This window comes from Cervus elaphus, chromosome 33 (assembly GCF_910594005.1).
Source record: "Cervus elaphus chromosome 33, mCerEla1.1, whole genome shotgun sequence".
Taxonomy (NCBI): domain Eukaryota; kingdom Metazoa; phylum Chordata; class Mammalia; order Artiodactyla; family Cervidae; genus Cervus; species Cervus elaphus.
Genome location: NC_057847.1, coordinates 27925959 through 27938892, shown reverse-complemented (window position 1 = coordinate 27938892; position 12934 = coordinate 27925959). Strand labels below are relative to the sequence as shown.

Below are 12934 nucleotides of genomic sequence, written 5' to 3'. Positions count from 1 at the left end.
AATCTGTTGTTCCATGTTCAGTTCTAACTATTGCTTCTTGACCTGCATACAGATTTCTAAGAGGCAGGTAAGGTGGTCTGGTATTCCCATCCCTTGAAGAATTTTCCAAGGTTTGTCATGATCCACACAGTCAAAGGCTTTCGCATAGTCAATAGAGCAGAAGAGATGTTTTTTTGGAACACTCTTCCTTTTTCTATGAGCCAACGGATGTTTGCAATTTGATCTCTGGTTCTTCTGCCTTTTGTAAACCCAGCTTGAACATCTGGAAAGTCATGGTTCATGTACTGTTGAAGCCTGGCTTGGAGAATTTTGAGCATTACTTTACTAGCATGTGAGATGAGTGTAATTGTGCAGTAGTTTGAACATTCTTTGGCATTGCCTCTCTTTGGGACTGGAATGAAAACTGACCTTTTCCAGTCCTGTGGCCACTGCTGAGTTTTCCAAATTTGCTGACATATTGAGCGCAGCACTTTCACAGCATCATCTTTTAGGAGTTGAAATAGCTCAACTGGAATTCCATCACCTCCACTAGCTTTGTTCATAGTGATGCTTCCTAAGGCCCACTTGACTTCACATTCCAGGATGTCTGGCTCTAGATGAGTGATCACACCATTGTGATTATCTGGGTCGTGAAGATCTTTTTTATACAGTTCTTAACTGTGTTTTCTTCCCACCTCTTCTTATCTTCTGCTTCTGTTAGGTCCATACCATTTCTGTCCTTTATTGAGCCCATCTTTGCATGAAATGTTCCCTTGGTATCTCTAATTTTCTTGACGAGATCTCTAGACTTTCCCATTCTACTGTTTTCCTCTATTTCTTTGCATTGATGACTAAGGAAGGCTTTCTTATCTCTTCTTGCTATTTGGAACTCTGCATTCAAATGGGTATATCTTTCCTTTTCTCCTTTGCCTTTTGCATTTTTTCTTTTCTCAGCTATTTGTAAGGGCTCCTCAGACAACTATTTTGCCTTTTTGCATTTCTTTTTCTTGGGGATGGTCTTGATCACTGCCTCCTATACAATGTCATGAACCTCCATCCGTAGTTCTTCAGGCACTCTATCAGATCTAATCCCTTGAATCTATTTCTCACTTCCACTGTATAATCGTAAGGGATTTGATTTAGGTCATACCTGAATGGTCTAGTGGTTTTCCCTACTTTCTTCAGTTTAAGTCTGAATTTGGCAATCAGGAGTTCATGATCTGAGCCACATTCAGCTCCCGGTCTTGTTTATGCTGACTGTACAGAGCTTCTCCATCTTTGGCTGCAAAGAATATAATCAATCTGATTTCGGTGTTGACCATCTGGTGATGTCCATGTGTAGAGTCTTCTCTTGTGTTGTTGGAAGAGGGTGTTTGCTATGACCAGTGTATTCTCTTGACAAAACTCTGTTAGCCATTGCCCTGCTTCATTCTGTCCTCCAAGGCCAAATCTGCCTGTTACTCCAGGTATCTCTTGACTTCCTACTATTGCATTCCAGTCCCCCATAATGAAAAGGACATCTTTTTGGGGTGTTAGTTCTAGAAGATCTTGTAGGTCTTCATAGAACTGGTCAGCTTCTTCAGCATTACTGGTTGGGACAGAGACTTGGATTACTGTGACAGTGAATGGTTTGCCTTGGAAACAAACAGAGATCATTCTGTCATTTTTGAGACTGCATCCAAGTACTGCATTTTGGACTCTTTTGTTTTCTATGAGGGCTACTCCATTTATTCTAAGTGACTGTTGCCCACAGTAGTAGATATAATGGTCATCTGAGTTAAATTCACCCATTCCAGTCCATTTTAGTACACTGATTCCTAGAATGTCAATGTTTACTCTTGCCATCTCCTGTTTGACACTTCCAATTTACCTTGATTCATGAACCTAACATTCCAGGTTCCTATGCAATATTGCTCTTTACAGCATTAGACTTTTCTTTCATCACCAGTCATGTCCACAACTGTGTGTTGTTTTTGCTTTGACTCCATTTCTTCATTCTTTCTGGAGTTATTTCTCCACTGATCTCCAGTAGCATATTGGGCACCTACCGACCTGGGGAGTTCATCTTTCAGTGTCCTATCTTTTTGTCTTTTCATACTGTTCATGGGTTCTCAAGGCAAGAACACTGAAGTGGTTTGCCATTCCCTTCTCCAGTGGACCACCTTTTGTCAGAACTCTCCACCATTACCTTAGGGGGCCCTACATCACATGGCTCATGGTTTCATTGAATTAGACAAGGCTGTAGTCCATGTAACCAACCTAGACAGCATATTAAAAAGCAGAGACATTACTTTGCCAACAAAGATCCATCTAGTCAAAGCTATGGTTTTTCCAGTAGTCATGTATGGATGTGAGAGTTGGACTATAAAGAAAGTTGAGCACTGAAGAACTGATGCTTTTGAACTGTGATGTTGGAGAAGACTCTTGAGAGTCCCTTGGACACCAAGGAGATCCAACCAGTCAATCTTAAAGGAAATGAGTCCTGAATATTCATTGGAAGGACTAATGCTGAAGCTCCAATACTTTGGCCACCTGATGTGAAGAACTGACTCATTGGAAAAGACCCTGATTCTGGGAAAGATTGAAGGTGGGAGGAGAAGGAGATGACAGAGGATGAGCTGGCTGGATGGCATCACCAACTCAATGGACATGAGTTTGAGTAAACTCGGGGAGTTGGTGATGGACAGGGAGGCCTGGTGTGCTGCAGTCCATGGGGTCACAAAGGGTCAGACCCGACTGAGAGACTGAACTGTAACTGTGTATGTAATGAAGATAATGGCAATCTCCTTCAAAAGGGCCCATGCACGCACTGTCACACTCAGTGCCCCGACCCTGCACCAGGCCACCATCAACCCACGGAGACTCCTAGACACTCATGGGAAGTCTGGGTCAATCTCTTGTGGGGTCACTGCTCCTTTCTCCTGGGTCCTGGTATGCACAAGTTTTTGTTTGTGCCCTGCAAGAGTCTGTTTCCCCAGTCCTGTGTAAGTTCTGGTGGCTCTATGGTGGGGTTAATGGTGACCTCCTCCAAGAGGGCTTATGCCATACCCAGGTCTGCTGCACCCAGAGCCCCTGCAGCAAGCCACTGCTGACCTGTACCTCCACAGGAGATACTCAAACACTCAAAGGCAGGTCTGTCACTCTCTGTGGAGTCTCCTGCTGCGTACAGGTTGTGTTTGAGCCCTCCAAACGTCTGTGGCAGGTATAGGGTTTGATTCTAAACATGATTTCATCCCTCCTACTGACTTGCTGCAGCCTCTCCTTTGCCCTTGGATGTGGGGTATATTTTTTTGGTGGGATCCCACATTCTCCTGTTGACAGTTGTTCAGCAACAAGTTTTAATTTTGGAGTTCCCACAGGCTGCACACTTCAAATGCATATACATGTATCCATTCTTTCTGCTTTATAAGTTCATTAGTATCATTTCTTTTTAGATTCCACATATAAGAAATGTCATACAATATTTCTCCTCCTCTGTCTGACTTAGTTGACTCAGGATGACAATCTCTAGGTTTGGACATGGTGCTGCAATAGCATTCGTTCTCTTTAACGGCTGAGTAATATTCTACTGCATTAATGTACCACATTTTCTTTACCTATTCCTCTGTTGATGGACATTTTGGAAAACTCAGCAGTGGCCACAGGACTGGAAAAGTTCAGTTTTTATTCCAATCCCAAAGAAAAGCAATACCAAAGAATGCTCAAACTACCACACAACTGCACTCATCTCACAGGCTAGTAAAGTAATGCTCAAAATTCTCCAAGCCAGGCTTCAACAGTACATGAACCATGAACTTCCAGATGTTCAATCTGGATTTAGAAAAGGCAGAGGAACCAGAGATCAAATTGCCAACATCTGATGGATCATCAAAAAGCAAGAGAGTTCCAGAAAAACATCTATTTCTGCTTTACTGACTATGCCAAAGCCTTTGACTATGTGCATCACAATAAACTGTGGAAAATTCTTCATGGGATGGGAATACCAGACCACTAGACCCGCCTCTTCAGAAATCTGTATGCAGGTCAGGAAGCAACAGTTAAAACTGGACATGGAACAACAGACTGGTTCCAAATAGGAAAAGGAATACATCAAGGCTGTATATTGTCACCCTGCTATTTAACTTATATGCAGAGTACGTCATGAGTAATGCTGGGCTGGATGATGCACAAGCTGGAATCAAGATTGCCGGGAGAAATATCAATAACCTCAGATATGCAGATGACACCACCCATATGGCAGAAAGTGAAGAAGAACTAAAGAGCCTCTTGATAAAAGTGAAAGAGTAAAGTGAAAAAGTTGGCTCAAAGCTCAACATTCAGAAAACTAAGATCATGGCATCTGGTCCCATCACTTCATGGGAAATAGATGGGGAAACAGTGGAAACAGTGACAGACTTCATTTTGGGGGGCTCCAAAATCACTGCAGATGGTGAATGCAGCCACGAAATTAAAAGACGCTTACTCCTTGGAAGGGAAGTTATGACCGACCTAGACAGCATATTAGAAAGCAGAGACATCACTTTGTCAACAAAGGTCCATCTAGTCAAGGCTATGGTTTTTCCAGTAGTCATGTATGGATGTTAGAGTTGGACTACAAAGAAAGCTGAATGCCAAAGAATTGATGCTTTTGAACCATGGTGTTAGAGAAGACTCTTGAGAGTCCCTTGGACTGCAAGGAGATCCAACCAGTCCATCCTAAAGGAGATCAGTCCTGAGTGGTCACTGGAAGGACTGACATTGAAGCTGAAACTCCAATATTTTGGCCACCTGTTGTGAAGAGCTGATTCACTTGAAAAGACCCTGATGCTGGGAAAGATTCAGAGCAGGAGGAGAAGGGGACAACAGAGGATGAGATGGTTGGATGGCATCACCGACTCAGTGGAGATGAGTCTGAGTAAACTCCGGGAGTTGGTGATGGACAGGGAACCCTGGCATGCTGTGGTCCATGGTGTCGGGAAGAGCCGGACACGACTGCTTGACTGAACTGAACTGAATGGCTTTTACTTTTAGACAACCAATTATGCTATTTATACAGTGTTGTTTCTCGTGGCTCTCCAGGGACTTCCCTGGCAGTCCAGTGGTTAAGACTCCAAGCTTCCAATGTGAGGGGCCCGGGTATGATCCCTGTTCAGAGAACTAAGATCTCATATGCCATGTGGCAGAGCCAAACGAAATATTTAAAAAACAAAAAACAAACCAAAAAAGAAATACACGGCTGTCCATAGCAAGCACCTGTATCAAAACACTCTTGCTTACTTCACCATTTATTAGAAGAAAGGGAGCCAGGAGAAGAGAAAGGGAGCAGTTAACGTGCTAAGAAAACAAGGGAGGGCAGGCAAGGATAGAACACAAAAGAGACATAGTACTGACCACCCCTAAACCTGCTTTTCTCATACACTTAACTAAATCACTCAAACTTGTTTATGCTAGTTTTATTAATTCAAATTTGGTCTGGAGTAATTATAAACATTATTACGTGATTCTTGTCAAGTTACATACCTATAGGCCATGCTATGCTCACTCATGTCCGACTCTTTGCAACGCCATGAACTGTAGTCCACTGTCCACAGAATTTTCCAAGCAAGAATTCTGGAGTGGGTTGCCATTTCCTACCCCAGGGGATCATTCTAACCCAGAGATCTAATCCGTGTCTCTTGCGTCTCCTGCATTGGCAGGCAGATTCTTTATCACTGTGCCACCTAGGAAGCCCATATACCTACCTACAGGACTTGTCCTAAAAAGACTATAATAGAATCAAAGAATACTTCTTGGAGTTGGAAAAAAGATAAACCAACTAAACTATCCTAACTTTCATCACTGCCCTGCTTAAAGGAGCAGGAAACAGAACAATAGAGAAAAGATAGCTTTTTTAAATGATTACAAGAAGATGAGCTAAAAATTAAAAGAATTAATCTTTTGTTATTGGACAAGTCAATCAATCTCTCTGGAGTTCATTTTCCTTAAATGTGAAATAAGGAAGGGCTGACTACTTGGAATAAGTTTAAACATCATCAACACCTTTGATTTTCTTAAATTAAAATATTTAAAAAGAAAAACAACTTTAACAATGATATTTAAACCCTTCTGAAGTCATACACCCTTTGAAAAACCTGTGATTCCTCCCCAGAAAAATGAAAATACAAAATCATTCATTTTTGCATTATATTTCAGTAAGTTCAGGAAACTATGAAGATCGACCATGAATGGGAGATTTCTAGAAAATTCCACCTCTTTTAGAAATAATGTATATGTTTATAATTTTTATGCAAATTTCCTACCCAATCTCAATCTGACTTATTCTAAGGAGGGAGGGAAAAAAGGAAGTTTAAGCAGTTTTTAAAATTTTAAATAGAACAGATATACCTTTTCAAAAGAGAGACAGTTTGCTTTTTTTAAGTATACAGTATTCAACATTATTAGATTCTTTACTAGCCAAAACCCATTTTTGATCGATTCTACTCTGGCAACTTAAACACTCAATTCCACTTGACCACACTTTAACAACACAACTGCTTCTGACAGAACCACATGAAGCTTCAAATAAGAAATAAGATACACCAGTGGAATGGATCAGAACACATGGTCACAAAAGGAAGCATCTGAAAAGATATTCTGACAAGTCTCAGACCAAGTTAATGATAATAATTAAAATTTCTAAATTTGAAGAAGGAATTCTGATTAAATATGATTAATTTTTATATGCCTCACTGTCTAATCACTATTGAGATACTCAATGACTGAGTGGTCCACAGTAACCTAGCAGCCAATCTGACTTTTTCCAGAGACTGGGCACAAAATGTATACAAGTTCCTCAATATCTGTCAGTGATGAATTATATAAAATCTTTCCAAGAAATAAAATAGTCATAGTAAATTTCATGCACTGTGCTAAATTCTGTGAGAAAATACAAATGAATACAATAACCCTGGATTCAAAGAACTTAGAAACCAACACTTCCACTGTATTACGACAGCCTTCTAAACATTTTAAAGAGTTAAAGCTAATTTTGCCTAGTTTTTCACACAAGTCCCTCCACAGGCAAGAAAAAGAAACTGGGCCCTTGGAGTCCTGAGGCTCTAGCTTGGAACTCACAAAGCAAAGAATACAAATATTCCATTCCCTCCATAATACAGTACTATTAGATTTTAATATAAAAATGCCTTTTCCCCTTGATTTGAGTAAACTGACACTTAAGTAAGATGCACTTTGTAATTACTGTGACTACACACATGCCTACAATGCCAGGCTAAAAATACCTGCAAGTCTGAGAGTCACAAGCCTATAGGATACAGTCAAAGCTTAGCACACAAGGTCCCCAGCTGTGCCCCGACCATTACTCTGACAACCTGCCCACTGGGGAGGCAACACGGACATGCAGGTGCCCCTTGATGGGTTTTGTGGGGGGAGGTGAAGTAGAAAAGAATAGCTTTATTGCTTTGCTAGGCAAAGGGGACACAGTGAGGTGCCCTCAAAACTGCGTGTCCCTGCCCCTTGATGTTTCATGCCAATTGTTCCCATTCCTGGAATTCTCCTTCTTTGTCCAGCAACCAGCAAGCTCTTTTTGTCTTGCCAGATTCACTCAAGCATCACTTCTTCTAAGATGCTCTCCTGAACACCCAAAACAGAGTTAATTATACTGTCTTAGGTGTACTTTGTATATTTCTTATGGTTCTATCATAGAACCTTATTCCCAAAGTATTACTTTTTCCCTTTGTTTACTCATTCTTTCTCACTAAGCCATGAGTTTCTTCTCAAGGTCATGAACCTCATTTTATTTATATTTCTAATGTTCAACAGTGCCTGGCAAATGATGGCTGTCTCATAAATACCTGACAGATAAATGGACAGATAGATGAATAAGTATCACTCTAAATGCTTCCTTATTATTCCTTATAGCAGTTATAACCACCTAACACTATAGTTTACTTTTAAACTTTGTTTATTATTTTTCTGTGGTTTATTCACTGATGGAATTCTAGTACATAGAAAGTGCCTAAAACATAGTAAGTACTCAATATTTACTGAATGAATGAATAAAAGATAACTTAGCTATCCGAAAACCATTCTGGTCAGATTATTCAACATAAAATATGGCTTTGCATGTATTTTTTTTTCAAAAAAAGAAAGAAAGGAAAGTATACTTGATAATGGCAGTAAACAACAATTTTTTTAAACTTCTAAGAAAAGATATGGTTTATTAACATTAAAATCCTAAATGGTCATGGGTAAATTTATGGTTTTCCCATTTTTTTAGTACAATATTGAATAACATTAGCTTTCAAGAAGAGGATACAAGTTCTTACCCATCCTTGGTTTGATCGGCTACTCCTGCCAAGAGCTGCACAATCTTCGGATTGCTATTTGGATCATTATACAGTCCAAGATAGCGCTGGACAAAGTCTTCCGGGGTCATGTAATGTTCTCCATCAACCTCAGTACTGGCATACTAAAAAGTAAATAATGTATACTTAAAATTAAAATTGTTCAGTATCTTTTTGTACCCAACAAAAGTTTCCTGAAAAAGTAAATTAAACGCCAGTATCATAATCAAGGTAACAAAAAATGCAGAAGTTTTTCTGGATAGTCCAAAAACAGACACCCAGAGCCTGGGTTCAGAACATTAGCAAAGTATTGATACATGCTACAATATGGATGAACCTTGAAAACACTTTAACTTAAAGAAACCACACAAAAGACCACATAACTCATGACCTCATTTATATGAACTGTCCATAATAGGCAAATTCACAGCATCAGAAAAGTACAGGAGTAGTTGCCAGGAACTGGAAGGAGCGGGGAATGGAGTTAACCACTTTACATAGGGGGAGTTTCCTCGGGGGTGATAAAAATGCTCTGGAATTAGACAGTGGTGAAGTCACACAACATTGTAAATAAACTGAAAAAAAAAAAACAAAAAACAAAAAAAAAAAACACTGACTTGGACACTTTAAAATGGTGAATTTTATGGGTGTGTGTGTGTGTGTGTGTTTATACACACATGAAGAAATATGAGAAAGATAAAGAAAGGTGAAAGGGCAACCAAGGTAAGAAAGCCTCCAAGCCTCTGGAGGCTTCCTGATGGCAAGAGTTGGGGTGGGGACACACCTGCCAAACCTTAAAAGGGAAATGACCAACGACAGCATAACAAACAAGACCTTCCAACACAGGTATTCCTTCTAAGTACCAGGAGCTGGAAAAAAGAAACAAAAAAATTCTGCCTTTTATGTCAATAATTTTAGAGAATAAAATAATAATAATACCTGCTTATTAAATAAACAACTCAATATATAGTAAGGGTCTTATGTACTATGGTAAAGAAAGCTCAGCACCAAAGAATTGACGCTTTTGAACTGTGGTGTTGGAAAAGACTCTTGAGAGTCCCTTAGACTGCAAGGAGATCAAACCAGTCAATCCTAAAGGAGATCAGTCCTAAATATTCATTGGAAGGACTGATGCTGAAGCTGAAACTCCCAATACTTTGGCCACTTGATGTGAAGAACTGACTCACTGGAAAAGACTCTGATGCTGGGAAAGACTGAAGGCAGGAGGAGAAGGGAATGACAGAGGATGAGATGGTTAGATGGCATCACCGACTTGATAGACATGAGTTCGAGCAAGCTCCGGGCGTTGGTGATAGACAGGGAAGTCTGGTGTGCTGCAGTTCATGGGGTTGCCAAGAGTCAGACATGACTGAACTGAACTGACTAAACTGGTGACCAAACATGAACAGCCAAAGCCTTCCTCTATGGGTTGCAGTTGATTAACTTAGCTACTTCAGTCAACTATCAAAGTAGTAACATCAGAACATTTCCCAGAATTGAAGAATACAAGGGGCCACTAAGTGCCAAGCACAGTCAATTAAAACACAACAAAGACCCACACCAAGGCTTGACTCATCATCATAAAATTAAAGAACATCAGAATAAAGAGAAAATCTTAAATGTTTTCAGAGAGAAAAAATAGGTCATGTATAAACAATTATGAATCATGGGCCTCAATGTTTCCCAACAGAAACTTTGAAAGCTTGAAGACAATGCAGTAAGGCACTGAAAATTCTAAGAGAAATGATTTCTAACCAAGAATTCTAAACTGAGCCAAACTTTCAATCAACTGTAAGGGTAGGTTAAAAGTACTCTGGAATATCCATATTCTCAATATGCTTTCCTTTCCTTTAATGTACCCTTTCTCAGGAAGCTATGGGATAATTTGCCCCATCAAAAAGACAGCATGAACCAAGTAATAGAAAGACGGAGGTTCCAGGAAACCGGATGATCCAGCCCAGTGAAGTGGCCAAGGGAAATCCTGGGACAACATTTGTACTGCAGGGCTCTGGAGTGCCAGTCCTGGCTGGCAGAGGAGGGCTCCAAGAGAGCAAGCCGCTGGGGAAACTGCAATGTCAGATTATTCGAGGCATTTGGCTTTGTGGAAAATAACCCTGGGAGGAGCCTAAATCTTTACACAAATGTCAGCTTCTCAATGAGACTTACCCACCCAGACTTGTATTTATATTCCCAAATCCCCTATGGTGTTCTGCTTTCCCCCTTGGCACCTATCAACTACCATACTATGTATTTTACTTATTATGTTTGCTGTCTATCTCGCAAGTGGCATGTAAATATCACAAAAGAAGGAATTTTTGCCTAGCATGTTCACTGATGTATCCCAAGCACCAAGAATAATAGCTGACACATGGTAGGCACTCCGTAAATATTTGTTAAGGGATCAGTAACAGGTACACGAATCACTAAGTAAATGAAAAGTTAAGCAATTTTTAACTCTATAAAAAAGTAAATTATGAACAAGTATTTTTGTCATATAAAAACAGAAAACATTACATGATTTGGCAGAAAATAAACAATTTAGAGTTATAATAATGTGGATACTAAATATTAATTTAACAACAATTATAAGTATAATGATAAGCATGGAGGGAGAAGAATGGGAGAGGAAGTCAAATACCTCAGCTGCTATAAGAGAAAGTCAATAGTGTCTAGAAGCAGCAGTACAAAGATATGAAGTATTTCTACACTTTATGAAAAGCAAAGTATAGAAATACTTCTATTCATGAAAAATGAATAGCTAGAAAAATTACAAGAGGTTGCTTCTAGGAAAGACAAGGATCAAAAGATCAAAGGACTGTTGGTTTGCTTTTGGTTAAGCATTTCAAATGTCTTCTTTTGGGAATCTGACTAAACCAAGCCACTAGCTCCCTCAATAAGGACAGAATTAAATTTTAAATTGTTTCCTTTGTTGTATTCTGAAAAATATCATTGAGGTTATCACAGCAAATGCTCTATCAGTCAAAATAAGCAGCCCAAAGGTGGACACATTCTTACTAGGTGGTACTACCAAAATCACCTAACTAGTATAACCCCAAAATAAAGTCATGTTCTCTCCACATGCTATAAAAGTCATACCTGAAAGGTTCCTGTGTTTACACCCTGGCTCTAAACTTATTCACTGTGAGTCCTTCAACAAGGACATTCTCCTCCCAGGCCCCTAGATATATATCACATATCTATAAAATGAAAACTAAATAATCTTTGACATTTCAAAACAGGCATGCAAACAGGAGAAAGAAAAAATAAACTGTATGATACTGAGTGGATTCTACTAATTCTAATCAATTGCTGCTTCTCCTCAAAATTCTTCAATGTATAACATAACCTGACACATTTACCAAGATATGAAAGCCACCAGGGTTAAAGACAGGCAGGAGTGGAGAAAGGCACAATGTTGGCAAGGCTACTGGAACTGGAAAGAGGGATCAATACAAGGAAGTCTAAAAATAGAACTTAAGCAACTGATAAGTGAGCAATTAACTAGAATGAGTGCCAAAGGTATGAGACACATACAATGGGAACCAAAAATAAATGATTCATTTTGAGGATAGATGGCAGGGAGTTGGTGAGAGGAAAAAGAAAATAATGTTCGGAACAGGCCTTGAAAGCAAAATTCAGTTTTAACTGCAAATTGAGAGAAAGGGTATTTCAGGCTTAAAAAAACAGAAAATTTTTTAATGAATTTATTTCTTTTTGGGGGGAGGGGGTTGCTGTCTGGAGAAAGGTAACAAAGAGAGGGTACACAAAGATGTGTAGAAGTGGCACTGAAAAGACAATTTGAGACCAGATAGTGGAAGACTTGGAATGCTAAAACAAAGAGTTGGAACTTTATCCTATGGGCCATGGGATACCACTTAAAATTTTAGGAAGTGAGAGACATGATCTGACATGTGCTTTCCCCGGCAGCAATGTGAAAGATGGACTGGAGAAAAGATAAGCTGCCTGGGGGCAGGGAGACCAAGTAGTGGCTACTGCAAAGATCCAGGGGAAAGAGATTGAGGCCTGCACCAAAGCAGTAGGAGTAAAAATGAAAAAACAATGGGGATTTTCACCCACTGCTAGAGGCTTTTCATTTTATTTATGATTTTAATACTGTCAATTCACACCATTCAAAATAAGAATATACAATGAAAAAAGTCTTCCTCCCGCCTCTTTCCAGTCACTCAGTTCCTCACTCCAGAGGCAATCAATTTCTCACACACACTCTCAGATATTTTTTTGTGCATAAACAAGTAAATTTTATATATAAGATATATATATATATATATATAGACACCAATATGCATTCATGCACAGTAAGTTGCTTCAGTTGGTCTGACTCTTGGCGATCCTAAGGACTGTAGTCCGTCAGGCTTCTCTGCCCATGGGGATTCTCCAGGCTAGAATACTGGAGTGGGTTGTCATGCCCTTATCCAGAAGATCTTCCCAAGCCATGGAATGAACCCACATTTTTTATGTCTCTTATATCTCCATCAGCACCACCTGAGAAGCCCCATATATGCCAATATATACATACAAATGTGTATGATTACTCTTATTCATGTCTTTTTAACACAAATGATAACATACTATTCACACTGTTCTATCCATCTTGCTTTTTCACATTCAGTCCT

The 12934-nt window shown here is 39.5% G+C and overlaps 1 protein-coding gene across 2 annotated transcripts in view; it reads right to left on the bottom strand.

The window, feature by feature from the left end:
• The window catches only part of SLC25A12 (solute carrier family 25 member 12), a 97094-nt gene that overhangs the window by 69689 nt on the left and 14471 nt on the right, over positions 1 to 12934 (bottom strand). For both annotated transcript variants that reach the window (XM_043894285.1, XM_043894284.1), the window contains exon 3: positions 8283 to 8425. In XM_043894285.1, coding sequence (XP_043750220.1) covers positions 8283 to 8425 — 143 coding nt within the window. The remainder of the gene's footprint in view (positions 1 to 8282; positions 8426 to 12934) is intronic.